Source organism: Astatotilapia calliptera, chromosome 17 (genome assembly GCF_964374335.1).
Source record: "Astatotilapia calliptera chromosome 17, fAstCal68.1, whole genome shotgun sequence".
In the NCBI taxonomy this organism is placed as follows: Eukaryota; Metazoa; Chordata; class Actinopteri; order Cichliformes; family Cichlidae; genus Astatotilapia; species Astatotilapia calliptera.
The window spans coordinates 7,191,431-7,216,687 of record NC_137438.1 but is presented as its reverse complement, the minus strand read 5'-3'; the positions used below and the strand labels follow the sequence as shown (position 1 = coordinate 7,216,687).

The window sequence follows — 25,257 nt, the reverse complement described above, 5'->3', positions numbered from 1 at the left end:
GTAAAATGTGTGCAGATTTATATGACAGCTAAAGCTAGAGTAAGTATTTCTACTTTTCATTTCAGGTCTTTGATCTTGCCGATTTTTTTCCCCTCCCTTCACGTGCTCGCCTGTGTTTCTAGTCGCGAGGTATAGTTTATGATTTGCTGATAGAGCGGGCAGGCAGAGGTCTTCGGTGGGTCGCTCGAGACAAAAGCTGCTTTTTAGCTCTCGAGGCTGATATCTCCCAGCTCCGCTCCCTTCTGATAGCCGAAGTATGCCGGCTGGGGTGTGGGGGTGGTGGACTGGTGGTGTTTGAGGTAAAGGGCGGGAGGGGTGGATGCTTCTCCTGGCCTCCTCTCCCTGCGGAGGCTGCAGTGAAAATGACTTTACCATGCGATGTGCTGTGGTCGCTCCCACTACGCATGTAACCCAGTCAAACTGTTCTCGTCTTAATCTGATTACTCGGGTTATGCTGGGACGCCATGTACAGAATATCTTATGTAAAAAGCATATTCATGTTTCATGCTTGTACCCCAACCCAATCTCCAACCCCCTTGAAGTGGGCTAGAACCCCCCCCCCCCCCCCCCCCCACAAACACACAAACACACACAAGAAGAGAAGGCATATTCAGATAGTTTCTGTAAAAGAAAGAGAGGAAGAGAAGGCAAACTACTCAAAGCGCTTTTAATAATGTATCCATATCTACGTGCATGTTTTGCATGGAGCGATGGGAAAAACAAAGTGTGAGAGAGTAAACAAGGACACCAACACCAGGTGAGCTTTCCTGAGGGCAGCTGGGAGTATTTTTCTCCTCATTTAGCAGTTCATGAAAAAAACCACAAGCTTCCAGATGTGACAGAGGGCATGCACCCTGCTCGCACACACCATAGAGACATGCAGTTACACACACACACCAAAAAAAAGGGAAAATCTGACAGAGAAACAGGCCTCAGTCTAACCCAAAGTAAATGTGTGTGGCACAGATTTACTGTATTTCTAACTAAAGTTAGCGGCAGATCTCTATCGCGAGAATTTTCGTCTCATTAAAAGAAATGTCAGATGAAGGAAACCGAGGGTGAAGACATCAAAGGGGTCTGCAGGGAGCTGAAGAAATCTGGCTTTTAACTCGTTATAAACCCACTGACGGCAGGAATTCTCACTATGAATTCCTACGAGAATCCGTCGTCATGCATCCTCATGCACGTGCACTGAAGTATAACACCTATCGATTTATTTACATACGTGACCTCTTAACTTACCAAGCAGTTCCTAATTGTTACTGACCAACAGGCCACTGTAGTTTGACGTGCATACTCATGGGTCCACACTGAGTACCTGTGGCTCAGTGGTGACCTACATTCCCCTTTTGTTATTCCACGCATATCGGCACTGTGTAAAACTGCTGGCTGCTAATTGCTTTCACATTACAGAGCAGCCGGGTGATCTTGGTGGCTTTCCAAGACCACCAACACTGGGACAGGGGGTGTGCACGTTTGCAAAGGCATACCACCAATCACGCAAAGGCTGCATTACTGTGCAAGCACAGGGTTAAAAAACACGCGGGCTGCTATCTGCCGGCAGTAAAACACCTTTCGTCTATTGTCTTGGAAACTCTTTAACTACTGTTTTTCTTCTCGTTTTATAAGACTTGAGCCAGGAAAGCCTTTTAAAAAAATCTGAATGACTAACTGTCGCATTTAAAGGGAGGAGTCTTTGCAAATTTCTGGAGACATTTTTTTGCACACTGAGTGATGGTATTTGACAATCAACCAGAGTCCTAGGACTTCCGAAACACGTTTACAAGCTTACAATAAATTCATTAGCAATGAGCTATTTGTCCCAATTAAACATGGAAGGGCAGCTGGCAGGAAAATTACAGCTTCCTTAAATAAACTCGCAGGTCTACAGCAAGCACAGAGGCCATTTCTAAATATATCACCTCGCCATAGTCCTACCCTTCAACTCGGTCCAAGTGCACTCTGGTTATCTCGTTTTGATGTGCCTAACATGTTTCAGCCTAATGCAGTTCAGCAAAAGTATCAAACAGATCTAACAGAAATCAAAGAGCCCATTTATCAAGTGCAGAGACATCGGCTTTTTGCACTTGTGAGCAACAGTAAGGACTCTGATGCACTAAATCTTCTGTTTGTCACGACTCGGGGAAGCGCGATCACACAGACGTCATTTGGCCATCAGTGGAACGCTGTTTTTTATGACCAAAATGAGTGGAAGAGTGTCGGCTGTTTGCAGCGATCATAAAGGGGCGCTCAGTTGCCTGGAAATTCAATGTTTGGAGGGGCCGTGTGCTCTCCATGCACGCAAGAACACATATCGAGACAAAAACACAATGTCCACTCCTGCTCAGGGCCGTCATGAGTGTTGGTGGGGGGAGAGGGGGGGGGGGGTTAAGCTAGCCAGCTGGCTGGAGTTAAATCAGGTTTGAATTAAAGGGTAAATGGACTAACAAATCCCAGGGAGTGCAAAGCGAGGGCAGTGAGGAGGAGGGTGGGGGGCAGTGGGTCACCGCCGTCTGACTGAGGACACAGAGGATTGAAAAGAAATTAAAATAAAAAGTGAGGAGAGCAGAACACATTCCAGATCTGAAATAACTATATCTTAGACAGTTTTCACAGCAAACTGTCTGCTTTGGAAATCTTAATAAGTATCGGGGGGGGGGGGCTGGGGGCATTAAGATGCTGACAAAGAGTAGGAGAAAACTGAAGGAGGAGAAGGAGGGTTTAGACAAGACGTTGGTCTGCCAAACTCCATCGCAAGTCCCTGCCATGAGTTGTCCAAACTGTTGAACGGTACCAGGAGGGGAAACTTCTAAACCGAATCCATTACTGTTTAAAACTCCCACTCAAACAGTCGTGAATCACCACTGCGGCGATCTGTCTCGATCCAAATTATCAGCGCCGGCCCGTTTAAGATCAGCACGCCAGCCGGGCACGTCAGAAATAATAAGCTCCAATGTCCACAGCAGAGATGTCTCAATATATCTTTCCCCTGTTTAACTATAGAGGTCTGCATACATCTACAGCGACGGGCCGAGAGCCTCGTTGCAAAACATCATTACACAATGCATGCACGGTATAAACAGCTGTACATTTCAATGAAAAGGCCAATAAATATTCTATTTAAGCGCACCGGGGGCCGTGGGTAAACGTCTGGAAAGATGCTGACGCTGTGCCATCTCTTCTTTGCTCCAATTATGGTTGCAATGACATGACAGGTTTTATGTGCCATTAGAGCTTGCTGCGGGACGGTGAAATGCTGGGAATCTGTTTTTTGCTCTGGTAGGAAATAATGCCGCCTCCATGCATTGCTCAACAATTCCAAATTTAATCCTTGGTTGGCTTTTTGTTTTTTGTTTTTTTTAAGACACAAGTGCTGACATGGCATGAGATCACATCATATTTTAGTGTAAAGGGTTTAACGACGTTCATAATCAGGAGCACTTAAACCTGTGTTCCAACTGCTACAATGGCTCAATGAAGTTGAGATAGAGGGCTGAGAGGTAATGAGCTCTTTGCGGGCAAAGCTTAGTGCTGCTGAGGCAGCCACGCAGAGGTTAGACAAACAGGCAGTGGGATCACAAGGGCCTAAGCCTCTTATATAGGCCCCTCTTGTGGAGAAGATCACTGACTTCTGGTGGAGGGATGAAGGTCAGGAGTTTTCAAAGATCGTGAAGGCCTCTGCTCCTCTTTCTACGAAGGCCCCTACCCCTTCCGACATTGCTGCTCGGAGGCTGTTTGTTTCAGTTTAACGGGTCGGATCATTCAGATTCTTGACTGATAGGACTTAGCTGGGAGTAAATTTAAGCCTGCTGTCAGTCAAACACCTCTAGGAAAATATTTTCCCGTCTCAATAACATTCGTAGCCTGCTCAGATTTCTCCGTGCCGAGACAGTTCCATCCCGATCCTCACTCACCTCCTCGTGCTTTAAATCTTTTAATCCCTTTCTGCAGAGAGAAAAAAAACCTCCACTAGTTTTGGACTCCTTTTGCTTCATGAACCTCTTCCTCTTTCCCTCCCCAGGTCCCTTCTCTCCTGCTGGGAGTCACAGGGCAATGTAGTTTCATTTCCTGCCCTGCTGAAATCAATGCTCTCTGAAGACAAGCAGGGGTTAGAGACTTAGAGGGAAGACGGAGACAGATGTATAGAGAGACAGGAAAAGAGAGCAGAGCTAGGTGTGAGAAGACTGCTGGCATGCGGGACACAGCCGTACCAGCACATAACCTTAAAGTGGGGTTGCTTCCAAGTCGGCGTCAGCTTTGATAAACATCTACCGGGAAGTAAAACAACCGTTCAAAGCAGAAATATGAAAAACAGGAGGGCAGCTTTAATGGGTAAATTGAATTTTCCCCTCAACACTCCCCATCATTTTTTATTCGCCTCAAAGACGGATGGGGGAAAAAAAGAAAAGCATTCAGCGTCCCACAGGATAAATGTATGAATTCCTGGTCAGGAGCGAGCCAGCTGACGAGATCCCTCTCCAGCTTATGCCAGGTTCGATACAAACACGAGTTGAGCGAACACAAAAGGAAGAGAAGTGGAGGAGATAACATACATTTTGTCACTTTTAAAACAAAGAGATTCCTGCTCCATGACTGCAGGAATGCTTTCCTCATAAGCATTCCTGCAGATCTGACCACGAAACCCACGGGCCGCTCAGACTTCAAACACAGGACTGCCTCCATCATTCTAAGCTCTGGTTAATGCATCCGGACAGTCAGAAGCACATAACCTTCGGTCCTGCTGTTATTTTCACTCATTTGCTACAAAACAGAGACACACTCTGGATAGTTAGGCAACAAAGGAATCAATAACTTTTCACCTTGGAGGGAAAAAAAGTTGCCTTATAGTGAGGCCATCAAGCCAAAAGGGATATGAGTATGGTAACAGCTATTCCTCACCACAATAAAGGGATCTTTGAAGGCTTGCCCAAACTCTTAAGAGTTAAGCATGCCATAATCTGCTAAAATCATGCTACCACCAGGTTTCTTGAGTAAAAGACAAAGTGGAAAATTAGAATCTTAAAGTGAGAATTTTTTTCAAATCTGCATCGTTGAACATTTTTCCTCTTTCACCAAATCCGATCAATGACAGAAGACTTGACCGCACAGGGACAGCAGCTTCCTGGTGGTGCTAAATCAGCCAGATGCCTGGGCAGCAGTGGTTTGGTAGATGGGCATTTAACTGCAGTGACTGCATTTCAGACTCACATCCAAATGAGACCTTTAACTCCAGATTCCTCGGTGAATGCGGTCGACACAGGATTAGAATGGATAGAAAGGGGATTTCCATTTAAGTCAAATTTCTTATGGTCATTTGTGCCTTTTTCCCCTCTATTCATGCTAAGTCACTGTTAGATTTATAGTTGCGTGCTTGCATCTAAATTTTGCCCCTGAAATCTGGTGTCACAATTCACAGGCCGCACATGCAAACAGACCTGTTTTTACCACAAAATGCTGACTTGGCGCCGTTTGTCAGCCTAATGGAAAAAAATGTGCGAGATCAGTCGGACAACGGGACTGTGCTGCCACTTCAAGGCGCAGCCTCTCTCGAGTCTTTTTGTGTGAATCAAGTGGCTGGGTAAACACTGGCTGCTGGTTAAACAGGGCGCCTGCACGGAGAACAAGGTGACGAGGCTTTGGTTAAACAAACACACTAAGGCCATGTCTCCACTAATGCTAATACAAAGACATTTGCTGAAGGTGACTACGCTGCACTGAAAACACGCTGGATTTAGTAATATTACCCCCTACTTGTTTAGTTAAGTTGGATTGTATTTCTTTAATATATGTATGGACCAAAAGTCTTCACACTAGAGCCAGATGGATGTTTTGGGTGTAAAAAATTCAAATGCTGATATTTTGGCACTTTCCGCCAATGTGTTTCACACACTCTGCCAGATGTGCTGCCGACAGCGCTCAGAGTCGATCCTCTGCTGAACCAACCAGGTGCTGACAATGTTTCTAAATGACTGACTTTCCTTTCCTTCTGTACTGTATTGTTTTTATATATATTGCATTAATTGAGTTACATTGCAATACCAATATATCCATAGAATATAGAGGTGGAATAAGATGGAAATAGTGGCAAAGTAAGTTCAATTCAATTTAGTTTTATTTGTATAGTTCCAAATCTCAACAATAATTGCTTCAAGGAACTTGACATTGTATGGTTAAGATCCTGCAATACTAGAATGAAACCTATGAGCAAGCATTTGGCGACGGTGGGAAGGAAAAACTCCCTTTTAACAGGAATAAACCTCAAACAGAAAAAGGCTCAGGGAGGTGATATGCTAGAGGTCTTTAAGATATGATGGGGCTTGATTCAAGACCTTGTTTGTAAGGAGAAGGCTTTTGAATTAAATTCTGCAATTAACAGGGAGCCAATAAAGAGAAGCCAGTATGGCAGAAATGTGTTTCTCTTTCAGTCAGTTTGAGAGCTCAAAGCCTGCTGATTGGAGCATTTTTATTCCCCAATAACAAACAAAACACATAAATAAAGTGAAAGGAGCTTAGTGTTGTTTTAGCAGATCCCTAAACCTGTTTAGTGGCCAAATCGACTTGTTAAACTGGCAGCTTTACACTAAAAACCTTTTTAATCCCCAAAAGGGAAAAATGCTTCAGCTTCTGGCAACGACGGGATTACAGTTTCTGTGGCCACTAAATGTAATCACAAAGCAATGACAGGCCAAAGACACGGGAAAACACTTCTCTCTGCATCTTATACAAACATAAAAACCTCCTGAGTGGCTGCACGAGAGCCTAAACAGACACATTCAACAAGGAAGCACACAGTTTATTCAAGCCGAACACAAATCATACGATGCCCCGTAAAATCAAATTTCCTGAAGCCCAAATGTGTCTGGTTTAAGTATTTTGCAAGCAGGCTGAAGTCTATATGCCGAGCACTTTCGGCGTGTGCTACGGCTTCGCTCCAGAGGCATGAAAAAAAATGAGAGAGAGAGAAAAAGTAAGAAAAATAAAGATTTGAGCGAAGGATCTGCTGGGAATGATTTTGGAAATTGTGAGAAAAACGCATGTGATACGGTTCTATTAATAACTGCGGAGTGATAAGTTTATACAAATGCCACTGTGGAGCTGATGGTCCAGTGCTTTTTTTGCCGCGTAACCACTGCGTTCTGAAAAGATTACCCACAGAGCCTCAAAGACGCATCAAGAGTTGCGTTGACTACGGAAAAATCTAGCTAAAGATCCCTCTCATGATCTCGCCATGGCTGCAATGAATCATTTGAAAGAATGAAGTGTTTTTGCGTCAGCTGACAGCACAAGATGCCGCTCCATCTCAGCTCTAGTATGAGAAGCCGCGTACTGGCAAACAATCCTGCCAGAAAGCCTGCACGAGTAGTTATCTTTGTTTCCCTGAAGAGCGTAGGAACTGCTGTGGAGCCACCCTGCTCTCAGTTATTGTTGAGTAAACACAAGCAGCTCAGCCAAGAGCAGCATGTCAGTCAGCCAGGCAAAGAAAGGAGAAAAAGTTGAGGAGCCACTCAGAAACTGAAGAGAAGGAGAGGGGGCAAAAGAGACAGTGTGTGTTTGAGAAAGAGAGAGAGGACACAGCCAGGAAAGTGAGAAAGTACAGAAAAGAAAATTAAAAGCATTAGCATGTGATTGCCAGCCAGATAGGAACAGTGCCAATGAGTTTTGATGTCATGCTGATGGTTTTGAAAGGTAGCAGAGGGGTTGACTATTTTCTGATTCTCATCATGCGGGGAAAAAACGTCTGTGTGTCCCCATGAAAACATGCAATGATAGGCAAGGCTTTTCTAAAGAATGCAGATCATCTGCGACCACGAACACTGTGTACTTGTTTAATGCTTTTGACCATTCCTCCAGTGTCACCTATCAAAGTGAACACTCCTCCTCAGGCTGGTTAACCCTAACACACAGAGAGAAAAAGATCACGGCAATCAACCTACACAGAGGCTTGTGTGCAGTCCTCCAAGCAGCTAAACAGACATTATGCTGTGCGTAAGTCAAGCGCTCAACAAGTAGGCCTAAACAGGAAAGGGAATTATCCAAGTTGTGTCCACCACGAAGAGGAAGAATGAAAAAAACAACAACAAATAAAGGTCGTAGAACCACCGAGGAGAAATCAGTGAAAAAGTCTGTGTATGTGGCATCTGTCTTCTCTGAGACACAAGTTAAATGTTAAAGGACCCACATCGACACAAATATGGACAACTGTGTCACCCATAATCAGTTGTTCCACATATTTTTGACACTGCCCTCAAGTGGAAGTATGCAGCTACCACAGATGTGGGTCTGAGGCCTTCGGTCCAGCTGCTGTGACCAGATGATGAGTTGATTTAGTGCAAAATGCTGCACATTGTGTGGTTAAAGCATCACAACTGATGACTTTCTGCATTTCTCTCTTTTAGATCTTTGTATTCTTTGGATTTTGAAGCTTTAGCCATAGAAAGGTTATCTCAGACTTAAGTGTTATGGACTAACATATTACTAATTGAATGCAGAAACAAAATAGCAGATTAAAAGAGAATGCCAAACCCTATACTTAAACAGCTGTGAAGAAACGACACGCATATTTCTAGTTTTGCACACAAATATGACAGTGCCATCTCTCTTAATAATCCATAAAGTGAACATATCTTTCATGGAAAACAAATATTGATTTTTTTTTGGCAGTGACGCCCATTAAATTGGGGGTATTTCATCCCCTTGGTGGGAGCCTGGTGTTGTACAAAGATTTAATTGTGGCTGAACTGAGATCTGCCCGTCTGCTTCCAGTAGAAGTTTCTCAAGTCCTTAATGCTAGACAAACAGGGCTTAAAAAGATTTACTCTGGCACATACAGGAGAGTTTAAAAAGCCATGTTTCATCCGAACCCCTTATTAAATGAAATGTAGCATGATCTCCACATATTAAGCACGAGCTGTGAAGGACACTTGCAAAGCAGTAATTTGATAAAACTCGAATAAGGAGTGGGGCTTCAGTGACATTTAGAGCTCTTTAAAGCAGCACCCTTTCCCCACGGTCCACAACGCGAAACCGTGCCAAGTCCGTATGGAAAATTGATATGCAGTAGGGCTGAACGATATATCGCATTTGCGATAATATCGCGACATGATCAAGTGCAATTTTCTAACCGCAAAGGCTGCGATTATACTCTGGACATGTCCAAATTCATGGGCTGCATCCTCCTGAGGCCGCATTTGTAGACCGATTACGTCACAGCGACGTGCCGAAGGCTGTCCAAATTACTACCATATCCCAGAATTCATAGCGCGGCCCAGCCAAACTCCAGTTTCCAGCAATGGCGGCCGCTACTAAGTTTTAAAATTACTCATACTAATCTTTCTGGGTCACAAAATAAACTTTTAACATATTTTCAGGCGAGAAAGTAGTTGTGTAAACATCAAATATCTGCTCGGTTTATCAAGATATCCCATATTTGCAAAAGTGCTTCGACGTTTTCAGAGGCGTCTGCTACCCACCAGCTCGACAGCTAGCCGGGAGCTCGAGGGTTACTGATGCGGCCGAGAACGGCACAACTCACATCATTTTCAGATCACCGCGGAGTTTCGCTGCTCGGGTTAAACGTAATATATAAGTCACTTAGACAACCTAAAAATGTTATTGTTGGGCTTTTTTCAGTGTTTTGTTTGTTCGTGAGTAAATCGGTTTGGCTGAGATTAAAGTTATTAGATTAGATAAAATAAAACTTTATTAATCCCCCGGGTGGGTTCCTCCTTGGTTTTCACACAGCTGACTAAACGTCAAACAGAAAACTTATTAAACAGAAGTATGAGACAGTCGAGAATTTACGCCAGTGTCTGGTTATATTTTAGATAGCAAGAAGCAGACGGCCGAGTTTATTAAACTCCACCGAGACAGCGGTGACGCTAATCAGAACTAGCCTTCTGATTCAGAAGGCTAGACCGTCCAATTTCACGCCTTTAAACTTTAAAGGCGTGTTTGTGTGTGTGTTTATACAATTGCTATTATGTTTGCACTTTATGTGTAATGTTACTGACTGCAGAGATCAGTAAGATGTGTGTATTTTTTATTTATTAGTTTTATTTATTTAATATTATTTTTTAATTGAATGACTGTCTAGTAGTTCACAGATGTCGAAAAACTGAGTGTGGTAAAGCCACTGATTTTTTTTTATGTATATTTCTGCAATCTGCACATTGTACTGACTTTCATTTTAATGTTTACACCAGGGTTCCTTGTCAGCACTTTATGCTCAGATGTTTGTAAGCTAAAAATAAACTATTGTGTATGTTCAAATATACTGTTGTGATTGAAGAAGTTAAATAAAAATGTCAGTCATCAATTCATGCATCACCTCATGTCATCATAACAGAGGTCTGTCTTCCAGGAAAGAACAGTTTAAAATTAATGTAATATAGTATTGGCCATACTATATGATGTATTGCTTGTCTTTGTTTAATAATACAGAAGACAAAGACCTTAAAAAATAATCGCATATCGCAATCGCAATCGCAATATTGGGGCAAAAAATCGCAATTAGATTATTTTCCATAATCGTTCAGCCCTAATATGCAGTATGTGTGGCTTATTCCATTAGACTCATTAAAGTGTCACTTTGTCATCAGCACGGTCTCTCTCTTAAAGCCTACCTTACAACTGCAGCAAAGGACTCATTGTGTTGTGTGTATAAAATACAGCACAGAGCTTTTTTTTCTTTTCTTTTTTTAATGTGGCAGGAGTAATTTGTCTTCCAGGCAGCAGCCAAAAGACATCAACACAGAAAGTATCAAATGGAAGGTATAGAAAGCAAGTTCATTTGCGGTTGGACGTATACGGTACAGGTCAGTCGGCGGGAGCGGGAAAATATGGCCAATTAATGCTCTGCTCTGGAGAACGCCACCCTAATGCAGCTTATTTCCCCGCTCAGTCTAGACTCTCACTCTGCTAAAATCATTCAAGTGCCATCTACACACTGGCTCCTCAACTGCAGCACCAAAGCCTGAACCGATGTTGTTTCTCCTTTTTTCTTAATCCAGACCGCAGTTCCCTGAACCCTGTAGAGGTTTTTTCCTTTCTAACAGGCTGACCTCCTGTGCAGACAGTAAATTGCAGGAAAAAGGTTTTCACGCTTGGCTACAGTTTGTAGTGGCAGAAACTTTATCAAACGTCTCCAAAGAGGATCTGAGTGCAGCGCTTTTAGCCTCTGATTAAACGCTGCCTCTCCAAGGAAAACCTTGCCACTAAAACACCACCCCGCTCCACTGAGTCCGATTTGTGGAAATGGGAGCATTTTTCTTTCTCTCTTTTTTTTGGTTTCTGCCAGTATTGCGCAAATGCAGGAAATTTACACTTCTCGTCGTTCACAAAAAAAGGCTTTTGCCTCACTTGGCAGAGCAGATATACAAAAGAAAGGAAACTCAAATCTAGCTCTCCTTTTTAAAAAAATTCCTTTGACAACCCAACTACTGACAGCATATTATCAGGACATTCCAGCCAAGCAACATAAGGAAAGTTCTTCTGAATCTCCTATTATGTGAATACTGCAATTGTGGGTCTTATTAGGGGGAAAAAAACAACCAAAAAAGTTGCACTCAAAGAGTCATTTGATATCTTGAACCTTTTTATTATCATTTGGAAGCAAATTACCCGCTGGCTCTACATCATTTAAACAATTATCACACAATATTCTCCAAAACAGTTTGCCCCGTGGCAGCACTGAGGCACGCCGAGCCTCGGCAAACACATGTGCCTAATAACGAGTGGGAAGTAGGTAATTGCCAGTGCACGACATAGTTTACACACCGGCGCTTTAAATCAGTGACATAAAACAGAGTTTGAGCTTATGATTTACAGGCGTGTGCTGATTAAATTAACGTCTATGCTTTTTCTCCCAGTTTCGCACACTCAGAACTGAGTCAAGCTGTCTCAAAATATGTAGATGTGTGTGTGTGTGTGTGTGTGTGTGTGTGTGTGTGTGTGTGCCACATCCTGCCACATTCTTTTGCGTCTGCCAAAAGCTTTTAGAGATCCTCGGCAGTTGATGCCTGACTTAGTGTAATGTGCAATGTCAAGAGCGGAGGAGTGGAGTTTTAGACGCGGCCGGGTCATCGATCTTAAAGAGATGTACCACTCGAGACCGAGCCAAACATTTGCCAGAGCATCTGGATAAAACGCTGAATAATTTGAAATAGGCACTCTCAAAGTGAGAAACGTGCCATCACATGCACTGCGCAGCTTAAAAAATACAAAATAAAAATCAGCAGAAGGAGTGGCTGATATGTAAAATTTTTAACAAGTCCTCATAAAAGAAACGAAACCACAAATTCTGAGCTTTCTTTTTCACTTCATGTGGTCTGTTCCCCCAAATAAGAGTCTAAGAAAACACCAGGAGACATAAAACAGTCCAGATAGGCATGTCAGTGGCAGACGGACCAGGACAAGCTCCTACACACTCAGCCTGTAAGACCAATTGGATTTTCCAGGGGTGAAGTGCCTTTATTGTCAACAGTGTGTCCCACTGAAAACTGTACCGCGTCAGTTCCACCCGGCATGATTTATAGCCTTCCCAAGTGTTTTTAAACGGCTAAATGCAATTCTAAACACATTTCCCATAGTCCCTGCCCTGCACTGGACCTTTTCATGCCCAGAGGTGAATGTCCCACATTCAGGAACATTTACACAGTTTACATGGATTTAAAACATTTTTTGTCCATTTGGTTTTAGGAATTTGTCATAAGATTATCACTGAGCCGACAGATGAACATGCAGTGCTTATCTCCATGTTTAAATAAAAAGGTGGGACTTTTTAGCATGGCTGCTTTTAGCTGAAATCTGATTTCCACGCGGTTCCACCTGGGTTCAAACTCAGGTGATTCAAACAAAAAAAAGCCCTGCTGGCACAGCAAAAATAAATAAAAAAATAAAATAAAATCATGTTTGGACAAAAAATAAAAAGCCCTGTTAAACTTTAGGTGGCCTTTTTTTTTGTCCCCCACTCTGCACAAATGCATGGCAGTAACATTTGTGATTTACAAGTGAAGCAGTGCCTATAAGAATAAAATCTCACGATCTGTTGGTTTTAGCACCCTGAGGGCTGATAGTGATGCCTAAACTGCTTTTGGCAAGTAGAGGGAATGCACGGGGAAAATCATCAAATTTCCTACAATCAGCCAATGGTGTACATTAACTGACATTTTCTAATCCTGCAAATGAAGAAAGTATTTCCTTAGGTTTAAAATGTTTTCTGAAAGGGTGCACAGATTTTTAACCGCTAATTTGCACACCCTTTTGCATGTCCACCATATAAAACAAAATCCTTCCCTGCGGCCGGGGAAACGCCTGACCTTTCCTGGAAATGCTCGCATTTAAACTACAGTGACAGACTTGTGACCTCCGACCTCTTCAATGGAAGCACACAGCCTGCCCAGCGCACCAGACGGCAGCAAATAAAGACAACAACGACCACACTTTAAAGATTCCTCTTTGTCCTGTTTGCTCCGTTGCAACCACAGTACAGCCCCTGATCACTTTGTCCGGAATTATTGTCTTAACATTTGATTACAGTGAAACCGCACTGTTGTTCCTCTCTGACTCTGCCGAAAAAGACAGCATTGTCCACAAACATATCCTGGAGCTGCTGTGATTAAGGGATAAAAAAAAGCTTGCAAATGAGTGTCATTAATGTGCAGCACACCAGTAAGTTTCATCATAAAGTGACATTCATTTAAATGGAGAGAGAAAATCAGAATGAAAGTCACTGGAAGCAGCAGCTGCCGATTATCTCTGGGAGAAAAGGATTCTGAAGCTTTTTTTGTTTATAGATGATATTAGTTGAAGAGGGTGCCATGGGAGTTTTCTTCATGGAAAACAGTATTAGTATTTCAAAATTAATTTTCAGAGTATTTTCCCTCTGGATCGTATGTGGGTGGGTGGGAAACACAGTCATTTCCACTTGTCTCTTTCCAGATATGAAGTACCTAAAGGATCAGGGGGTTTGGCTCCTCTCCACTTCATATTCAACCATTAAACTCCATTTGAGGAATAAGTTATAGCTAACTCATCCACTTAAGTAATGTGAATTAACATTCCTCTCTGCCTCAGAGCAAAAAAAAGAGAGGACTGAGGATACAGAGAGGAAAGAGAAAGAGAGAAAAAAGACAGGCCTTGGTGAAATGCTTGACGCCCAATACAGGAAATGCTGCACACCTTCACTGTAAATAACAGTTGAAAAGGCATTTATGGAGGACGGGGATAATCCAAGCAAACCCCGAAAAACTTTCCGGAGACAATTCATCACCACTGGTCTGGATGGGGAGGATTGTTTCATACACTATAAACACTTAAAAGCCAGGACAAAGGAGGAAAATGCCTTCCAGGAGCAGCTTCGTAAACAATTCAAACTCAATTCAAACTCAGTTCAATCACACTTATGGGAATCAGCCACAGGCCACTCGCATTTGCTATCAGGTCATCTTTAACTTTAAGATGCCAGCACTGCACAGGCACACATGGCTCTGTGCAGTGCAAACTGCAGTGAGAGAGTCCGGACACACAAATAAACTATAATAAAGAGTTATTTAAATGTCTGTGTTGAAGGATACACGTATACGTAAACCGAATCCTGTTTCCAAGAGGCCACAGGCTTCTGGAGCCCATGCATGCATCCCCATCTTACTGCCTTCATCAGCGATAACCCCTCCCGCCATCAACCAAACCTAACACTACATGCAGTGGTTGTTTGCCTTTTAAATAAGCCTTCACACATTCCTTATCTTTAACGCTCAGATTTTTGAGGGGCGTGGTTAGAGTGGGCACAATGGGCATCCAGCTGACTCGTTAAGAGCCCCCCTATTGTCCGCCACTGGAGTGGAGTATTTCCCCGTGCCGAGCCTTCAGAATGACAATGGGACGATAATCTAAAAAACCAAAGATCATTTGCATGAGAAGAGAGGCTGAACGATGGCCGGCAGTATGGGGTCACTTAACAGATGATTTCAGGAGCCACAGACAAAAAGTCGGCCTAAAATATACAAGCAAAATGTAAACATGGGGATGGATGGCTTGAACCGTCTTTACAGCACGTTAAAATAAAAGAAGCGCAACGCCGCAGCGGAGCGCGTTGGGAACATGTTGGAAGCCCTTGCAGGAGTTTTTCGTCAAGGCTGACAGATTAGAAAGTTGAATGTCAGCAGAGGAGAGTAGGAAAATGGATGATTTTAGAAGTGAAGGCTAAGGAAAAAAAGTTTTGGGAGACTCACCAGACGCGCTCAGGTCCAGGACACTTTGGAGGAGCAGGGCGATCCAGAGCGCGCATGGTGGACATCTCCAGAGTCGCTGGTTCGCCGCTGCCCGGTTTAGATACATTCCTTCGGTTGTGTGTTAAACCTTTCCACGCTTTTCACATCCACCACACACAATAATCAATTTTGAGTCCGTCCCCCTACAAAAAAAAGTAATATAACCCCAACAATAATAATAATAACCACTCTAAGCTCGGCGTTTTGATCAGTTCTAGGTCGTTTCAGCAGTTTTTTCAAAGCCCACCAAAACTCTCCCTAGGATGAAAACAAATTGGTGCTTCTTGAAGAAAGCTGTCTCCGTCTGTCCTGGCTTCTGTGCCTTTCCTCTTCGCTCGAGCCCAGCTCCGCTTTGCCTCCTCTCAGTCTGTCTCTCTCTCCCTCTCCGACTGAGCGCAATCCTTCCAGCAAACTTCATCGGGAGAAGTTGTGCCCACAGAAGCCACATGGCTCTGATTAGCCAAGTGTCGCCATCGTGCGTGCACTACAGGAACTGTCCGGAGGGCGGTCAGAGTCTACCTCGTGTGTTTTTTTTAAATCTGTGAGTGAAATATCTGAGGAGTATTCAGTTTTTAGATGGAGACCCCGCATTTGTGCTTCCTGCTTTACTTCAATCACTAAAACGCTTAATAGAAGAGATCAGTGATTCAAATCTCTGCCGTAAAATTCACGACAACTGAATTTATATCTACAGCTGTTTATATCGAACTATAAAGTGCATCCTATAAACTTAAAAAACGAACGTATTTGTTGTTCTTTTTTTAAAATTTGCATATTGGTTGCATAGTTTTATATATTGACCCATTTTATATTTGTTATGTACAATTTGGGGCTTTTCCAGATAAATAAAGTATAGCAATTAATAAACAAAAATCAACAATTAAAAGAAGACAGCATTCCCTCTAAGCCACGTGTAAACAGATTCCCTGGATCCAGAAGTCATATTTTCTTGAGAACATCAAATCAAAGTCTACCAGTTGCTTTTTCCTTTTTAATCTGACATGTGATTGTAAAGATACTGCGAGATCTGTGCATCTTTGTACCCAATTTCACCATGGTGAAGAGTCCTTTCAAAAGTTCCTGGATCCAGATCCAGATCGGCTGCACCTTTGGTAAAAAATGTTCATGCAAATCCCTTTTTTTTTTTAGTGCAACCAAACCAAACCAATCCCATAACTTCCTTGGTGGAGGTAATTAAATAACCAAAGAAAGCTTCTCAGTTCCCTGCAGGCTGAGAGGCACTAAACAGCCTTTTTGTTCGAGCTGTCACTGGTACACATGATTTATAAGGTCCAGTGGTTACAAGAAGGAAAATATTCTCTAATGAAAAAAATACACGCTAAATACACTTATAAGAAATTCAAGGAGTGTGAACTGAAGTTACCCTTATGATTGTGCTTTATTGCACTAATGATGTTTAAGGGAACGTTTAGGTTTTCCAACAAAGTGTAGAACCTTCACACTTTTTGAAGTCTTTTTTTTTTTAAACGAACACCACTTCCTGTTTCCTGTGAGCTAACTCTTTAGAAGATCAAATTAAAGTGATTTAAGAAACTGCAAATGGAGCTTAACTGATCTCTCTGTATTAACTGATAATGATCCATCTGGTGCTGTTCAGTATAGTTTTTCTTTAATATTTTTAATTAGATGAATAATGTAACATACTAAAAAACAACATATGCAAATGTTTAACTCATTTTACATGCATTAAGTGTATAAAACAGATGAAAGCTGGAAAGTTACAAAAAGAAAGAAAAGACAATGTTCTCTTGTGCCTGGCTGGACACACACACACACACACACACACACACACACACACACACACACACACACACACACACACACACACACACACACATCTCAGTATAACTATTCAGACGTTTACAATACGACTGACCAAATTCACTTCTCCTCTGTAAATCCACATTCTGTTTAATTTCACTCTGCTGACTTCTGGATTCTGACACATGCATTGTCTCTGCAGGTGTGTGTGTGTGTGTGTGTGTGTGTGTGTGTGTGTGTGTGTGTGTGTGTGTGTGTGTGTGTGTGTGTGTGCACGGAGGATTTTGAAAGCCATTTTGGGGAGCAGGAAAAAGAATGGTAGCAATTTAGTATCTCTGGTTCTCCAGTGCAGCGACCCACCTCTGCTCATTAGAGGGAAACATCATCCTCTCTGAGGTATGTTTTGATTTAGCTGTAACAGAATAAAGGAACAGTGTGCATAAATAATGCTCGACACTGAATTATTTGCCAGACTCAAGAGACGAACATGAAGTGGGTTGCTCGCAAGCAGCAGTACTTTACCCTGCACTTTGTCAGTCCCAAGAGTCCAGAACATGTCATGCCTGTCTCATGATCCTCTTTCCCTTTCTTAAACCCATATAGACTCAAAGTCATCCCAGAGTACAGGGATAACACTCTTCTAACCCACCGTAAACCCTGGTGCATTCAGTGGTCTGTACAGTGGCCCTAAGAGGTCAGTGCACTGCAACATAGAAAACACACAAATAAACAGAAACAGACACAAGAAAATTAACTAAAGTCCTTAAAGCTGACTTGGTCTGCGTTTATTATTATTTAATCTGTTATAGTAATAAATGGATCACATTAAACATGAACAAAGTTTCAATAATAATCTCATCATATGTGCAAAGCAACCCAAATGAGCCAAAAGCTCTCAGGGGTTCAGACTTCCCTAAATGCTCATCTTCAGGTAGATATCCCTAATGTGGCCATCTCAGGCTCACAGCACTGGTTGTGGGAACAGAAGCCCCACCCACATGCTTTTCAAACCTTCTGTCTACAAGAGGCAGTCAGTCAAATTTAAAGATAGGTGAAATGGAGCTAAAAAGGTCTGTTTCAGTCCGTGGGCGAACTGAGTGTCTGCACAGAGGCCCAGTGTGACAAATAAGGATTGTTTGGAATTGTTAAGCACACAAAGATACTCCAGCAGAACCTGACAATTAAAAACATGGAGCTGGCAGTTAGTATGACAAGTGCCCTTTAGACACATTATTCTCCACTGTGTGACTCTGTTCACTCTGTAGCCAAAACTTTAATTGCTGATCCTTACAAGTCCCTGGGGATTTAATTTGACTGACTTATACTGAACACCTTTAAATAAACAAGACTCTTGTCTCGAATTGTAAGATTGCTGTCTTTTTCCAACTACAAAACCAGTCTTCTTGTTTAACCTGAGATATCCGCTGACATTGGAAAAACTGTTTTCAGTTACCTTAAACTTGAAATGGTATGAATTGTAAGCTGTCCTAAAATGAATTACACCCCTTGGTGTTCTCAAAGCGTCATTGTTGCACGCTTTATGATTCCTGCAACTGTTTTTATCCATTTCTTGTATTGTTTATTTATGTTATTTCCATCTGCTAGCTGCATTCTTGTAATTGTTATTGTTCTCAAGTCTCTCTTGAAATGACAGATTAAATGAAGTTTCAGTTAAAACCATCAAATACTCACAAACAAGCAAATCCAGAAACTTCAAGCTCTCTCAAGACTGTTCTGTGTTAAATTTCTTTAATGCCGTGGATTGTATATCAGCACACTTTTGCAGTCTCCTTGGTCTGCAACTACTGGAGTAGCTGAGGAAATTAGGAATACATTGATTACGATGGTTGAGAGATATAAAGCAGCCGACTGAAACAGCTGCCTGATCCTCTGATCGAAACCAGGGCTGCGGTCAGTTCATGTAAATAAATATGGCAATTCATGACAAATGAGTGTTCAGCTGCACTTTAACTCGTTACATGTAAGAAGTCTTTCATACCCGAGTTTAAAGCTGGCAAGAGGGAATTTTCTTTTGAAGATATGCTTCTGCTTAAGTAAATTTATGGTGGAGGAGTGGTGAATTTCGGACACTGAAATACAGTGGGGCAAAAAAGTATTTAGTCAGCCACCGATTGTGCAAGTTCCCCCACTTAAAATGATGACAGAGGTCAGTAATTTGCACCAGAGGTACACTTCAACTGTGAGAGACAGAATGTGAAAAAAAAATCCATGAATTCACATGGTAGGATTTGTAAAGAATTCATTCGTAAATCAGGGTGGAAAATAAGTATTTGGTCACCTCAAACAAGGAAAATCTCTGGCTCTCACAGACCTGTAACGTCTTCTGTAAGAAGCTTTTCTGTCCCCCACTCGTTACCTGTATGAATGGCACCTGTTTGAACTCATCATCTGTATAAAAGACACCTGTCCACAGCCTCAAACAGTCAGACTCCAAACTCCGCCATGGCCAAGACCAAAGAGCTTTCGAAGGACACCAGGAAAAGTATTGTAGACCTGCACCAGACTGGGAAGAGTGAATCTACAATAGGCAAGCAGCTTGGTGTGAAGAAATCAACTGTGGGAGCAATCATCAGAAAATGGAAGACATACAAGACCACTGATAATCTCCCTCGATCTGGGGCTCCACGCAAGATCTCATCCCGTGGGGTCAAAATGATCATGAGAACGGTGAGCAAAGATCCCAGAACCACACGGGGGGACCTGGTGAATGACCTGCAGAGAGCTGGGACCAAAGTAACAAAGGTCACCATCAGTAACACACTACAACGGCAGGGAATCAAATCCCGCAGTGCCAGACGTGTTCCGCTGCTGAAGCCAGTGCATGTCCAGGCCCGTCTGAAGTTTGCCAGAGAGCACATGGATGATACAGCAGAGGATTGGGAGAATGTCATGTGGTCAGATGAAACCAAAGTAGAACTTTTTGGTATAAACTCAACTCGTCGTGTTTGGAGGAAGAAGAATACTGAGTTGCATCCCAAGAACACCATACCTACTGTGAAGCATGGGGGTGGAAACATCATGCTATGGGGCTGTTTTTCTGCCAAGGGGACAGGACGACTGATCCGTGTTAAGGACAGAATGAATGGGGCCATGTATCGTGAGATTTTGAGCCAAAACCTCCTTCCATCAGTGAGAACTTTGAAGATGAAACGAGGCTGGGTCTTCCAACATGACAATGATCCAAAACACACCGCCCGGGCAACAAAGGAGTGGCTCCGTAAGAAGCATTTGAAAGTCCTGGAGTGGCCTAGCCAGTCTCCAGACCTCAACCCCATAGAAAATCTGTGGCGGGAGTTGAAAGTCCGTGTTGCTCGGCGACAGCCCCAAAACATCACTGCTCTCGAGAAGATCTGCATGGAGGAATGGGCCAAAATACCAGCTACTGTGTGTGCAAACCTGGTAAAGACCTAAAGTAAACGTTTGACCTCTGTTATTGCCAACAAAGGTTATGTTACAAAGTATTGAGTTGTATTTTTGTTATTGACCAAATACTTATTTTCCACCCTGATTTACGAATAAATTCTTTACAAATCCTACCATGTGGATTCATGGATTTTTTTTTTTTCACATTCTGTCTCTCACAGTTGAAATGTACCTCTGGTGCAAATTACTGACCTCTGTCATCATTTTAGGTGGGTGAACTTGCACAATCGGTGGCTGACTAAATACTTTTTTGCCCCACTGTATGTCAGGTCGCCACTTTGAGAACTTCTGGTGGAGTGTCTTGAGGACCCAAGACCTTTATTGCATCTGCATGATTTCACATAAGCAACAAAGGTCTTTTGTTCTCCAGCGGTATCACACGGACAGCAAATTCAAACTAAATAACCCTAAATAACTGTCAAACCAGAAGAAATTGGGCATGACTGATTGCAGTCTGCAGAAAAGTGTGAGGTGACGTGCACCATCTGTAAACCCCGTTTCCCCCTCTGCGAAGCACCTTTCGAGATTTTCAGTTTAAGCAGCCGGATGAGTGTTTAGGTTTTCTCCACAGTAGGGAGACTCAGCAGGGTGGAGGAGGCTTTGGAGGGGGGGAGACCTCGCTATTGCACTGACCAAGTAGTGAGTTTACATCTGATATTGGCCTGTTTTTCTTTTTGCCTGATGTCTGTCGACTTCATTTTGACCAAAGCAGGACAAGATTATTAAAATTGCAACCATGCATGCTGAAATCCTCGAACTTTCATGTCGGAGTGGAGCGGGGTTCTAAAGGGCTCTTTGAAGAGCAGATCCCTTGGGCTTTCTGCTGTGGCCACAGCAGTCGGACAGGGAGGCTCTTTGTTAAAAACCAGGCGATGATGTCTCAGTCAATAAAAGAGCATGAAAGTTGATGATGGCGATAATGATAGGCCTTAAAAATGGCCTTCCTACATCTTCCCACTATGTTCTCTCTTTCTTTATATCCTAATAACACTAACAGCATCCACTTTTACTTGACGTTCCTTGCAATAACGCTGAAAATGTGTTAGCACTTTGCGCATTCTTTGAGCGGCGGATAACTGAGGACGGTTTTCACCACAGTTTAGACATCTTTAAACAGCTGACAGACTGTCTGGCCTCACTGCGTCGTCTGTGTTCACCCCCACCAACCCCCCAAAACAAAATGTAACTTCTTAAGGAACACACTACAATCTGTGCTGATACAACAGCATGCATCACGCAGAACTGCAGGGGCCTCTTTCCCTCTGTCAGTTCTTCACTGTGAGCAGGCAGCACCTTTGTGATATACAATTAGGAACTGAAAAGATATCAAATTTCCTACAAGAGAAACTCCAGGAAATAGGTCAGTGTATGCAACGGTGCCAAGGCAACGCTTTATTGTCCTTTTCCTGTCTCTACAAGGTCCTAAATCATGTGAAGTTCCAGTGAGCAGGAGAGTAAAGGGCTGCAGTTGATTGTTGTGTACATCTTCTTTGTTTTGTTTGTATTTGTGTATGGAGTGGGAATAAATGGAGCGATGCGAGAATGACTTTTTTTTGTCTCGTCTGCAACGGTAAATTTTAGCTTGTTGATTTGTGGTAAGACCTCAGCACCCACGTTTCTTTCATCTTAAATTCTGACACGTTTCCCCATAGCCCCTTCATCAAACACACACTCCACAGGACAATGGGCCGCATAAGTGTGGTGTCTCCTGGAGTATTTGTTGACTTATTACCTGCAGAGCCAGAGGAAGAGTTGGAAGGGATTCTAACTGGACCACATCCAGGCTCCGTGCAATGTTTGGTAAAACTGTGTGGTCAGAACTCATCTTGTCCCAGTTTTTATAGCCTCACACATCATCCTGTACACTTCAGCTCCACACCCGGAAAGTTGAGAGTGTAAAGATGGCGATGACTCATGCGGTGCCTCTACATCCATCAATGCCATTTTTTAGGGTGTCTAAGACATTTTTAAAATCACACACTGAGCTCAAACTTGTTCACATCTAGAAAATGAACTAGAACATCAAATAAAAACACTATGTTTTTCCAGTCTTTAGATTAAAAATATATACAATATAGTGTCATTTACATTATATAAGTAGAGCAAAGACTTTTCATTGGGACTGTGGAACCAATGGAACAGCATGAGCAAAAGACAGATCAAAGCGCCCATCCTAACCTCTGCTCATTGCTTAAAGGGCCTATAACGGGCAGATGTGGTTCAAAACTGGGTCATCTGTTTCCGTGGTCTTGGATCCTGAGACCACAGAATACCTTCAAAGGTCTCTTGAACCACGCCTATTCTGAGCTGGGGGGGTTTTGTGCTGATTTTTTGTTTTTGTTTTTTGGCTTATTGCTGTACAGTGAGTAATTAAAAAGAAGGCCAGCACATGAGAGATGCTTCACAGCAGCCATGGAAGGTGTTTTTATGAGAAGTAACATTCATCTGCTCTTTGTACCAAATGAAAACAAAAGCAAGATGCACAATGCAGGTACAGAGAGCGCACACAAATCCACCTTAAAATGCATATAAACAGAGCACACAGAATGCAAATGCAGTTCATATGCAGTAACTTGTACACAGACACAGACATGGAAGGATTGGTGTTGAAAACTTCTTGAAATTTTACATTTCTTCAGTTGTTGTATTCAGTGTAATGGGTATTACATTTTTAGATAAAGCATCAGCAGACTTAAAATATAATAATGACAATCAGCTTTATTGACCAAGTATGTCTACACATACACAAGGAACTGAGCTGGATGGATGGACGGATAAGATAAGATAAAACAAAACAGTATATACAGTACACTTTGATGGTGGATATTTTAGGTACAGACGCTGTGTGAGTGTCATTAGTGTCCATCGGAGTGACTACCTGTGGAAAAACACTGTACATATATCTGCTTGCTGTGCTGTACAGTGCTCCAGAGGGGAGGACTTGGAATGGGGTGTGATGGGTCTTGCACTGATGTTGCCTGCTTGTTTCCGTATTCTGGATTTATACAAATCCTGAATTGAGGGGAAGTCGGTCGGCACCAGTGATTTTTTTCTCCTGACCTCACTGTTCATGGTCGTCTGTTCTTGTCCTGTTTGGTGGCTGATCTGAACCATACAGTGATGGATGAGCAGAGAACAGGCTGGATTGTTGAAGATCTCCTGAGGCAGGTTGAACGTCCTCTGCTGGGCCTTTTTGACGATTGTGTCTATATTGGGTGACCACTTCTGGATGAAGGTTCCTCCTGAAATCCATTGTCATCTCTACAGTGTTGAGCGTATTGAGCTCTAGGTTGTTCCGATTGCACCAGGACCAGCTGTTCAACCCCATGTTTGTATGCAGACTCATCGCCATCCTTGATGAGTTTGATAACCGTCATGTCATCTGCTTCCTGTCTGTCAGTAAGTTTGTGATCCACAGACAGATGGAGGCTAGGAGTGGAAGACTTGAGGGATGATGGTGTTAAGAGCTGAAGTGAAGTCTATAAACAGAATTCTAGCATTTGTGCCAGGGCAGTCATGGTGTTGCAGGATGTAGTGCAACACTATGTTGACATCATCCACCGAACCGTTGGACCGGCAGGTAAATTGCAGGGGGTCCAGCAGGGGACATGTGATGTCCTACATCTAGGTCACAACCAATCTCTCAAAAGATTTCATGACTAGAGACATCCGGGCAACAGGCCTGTGGTCTTTTAACCCAGTGATAGAGGGTTTGAGCTGTAGCTGTAGCTACAGGTGGTAGAGCAGCTACTAACCGGAAGGTTGGTGGTTCGATCCCACTCTGCATGCCAAAGATCCTTGGGCAAGATACTAACTCCATGTTGATCTCCGATGCATCCATCAGAGTGTGAATGCGTATGAATGTTAGATAGGCACTAACAGTTTAGAAAAAAAAGTGCTTGTGTGAATGGGTGTGATAGGGTGAATGAATTAGTTGTATAAAGCGCTTTGAGTGCTCAGATAGCGTAGAAAAGCGCCGTATAAGAACCAGTCCATTTCTTGGGGACTGGGACTGGATGTTTTTCCCTGATTTTTAAAGACATTACTTTCAGATACTATTTATCTACTGTAATGTCTGTGTTAACTTTGGCATTTTTTGAACACTCAACAAAAAAATAGGAAGAAATGTGTTTTTTGTTACAGGGTGGTAACAAAAAAAGAGACAATTTAAAACAAAAGGCAGATTTCGCAATCAGATCTCCAACAAATGCTTCATCTTTAGGAGGAGAGAGCCCACGTAGGCACAAGGAGAAGATGCAAACTCCTCACAGAACGGTCCCAGTCACCCTGAGGATTCAAACCCATGATCTTCTTGTTGTGAGGTGATAGTGCTAACCGAAGCATCACCACGCCATGTATGCATCACACAGAGTGCAGCAGAAGAGCTGCTCATTTTTGCACATAACAGTCAAAACTACCTCAGAATCTGATTACATTCAGCATACTAACCTTCAGCATTCTCAAACTACCTAGAAAATGAAGGTCAATCCTTGAATTGTGATACAGATGACTGAGTAAAAGGATCTCATGTATTTAAGTGTTACTAAAACTATTTCTTACTTTACTTCAAATACTTTATATTAACATGACTAGAGAGCAAAAAGCCTTTGAGAATAGTGTCTTTGTCTGCCACATCGCCCTCTTCTTGTATGAAAGCAATGAACAGGCTGCTCTTAAAAAAAAACCCCACACGGCACCATGCCAGCTCCAGAGAAAGCCATTTGGATATCTAATAGCTTTGGACCAGGTCAGCTTAATGTAA

General features: G+C 42.7%; 1 protein-coding gene across 2 annotated transcripts in view; it reads right to left on the bottom strand.

The window, feature by feature from the left end:
- The window catches only part of LOC113009498 (receptor tyrosine kinase-like orphan receptor 1), a 142,838-nt gene extending 127,165 nt beyond the window's left edge, over positions 1-15,673 (bottom strand). For both annotated transcript variants that reach the window (XM_026147809.2, XM_080292009.1), the window contains exon 1: positions 15,231-15,673. In XM_026147809.2, the coding sequence (XP_026003594.2) occupies positions 15,231-15,336 (106 nt within the window). In that variant the 5' untranslated portion in view covers positions 15,337-15,673. The remainder of the gene's footprint in view (positions 1-15,230) is intronic.
- Between the last annotated feature and the right edge of the window lie 9,584 nt (positions 15,674-25,257).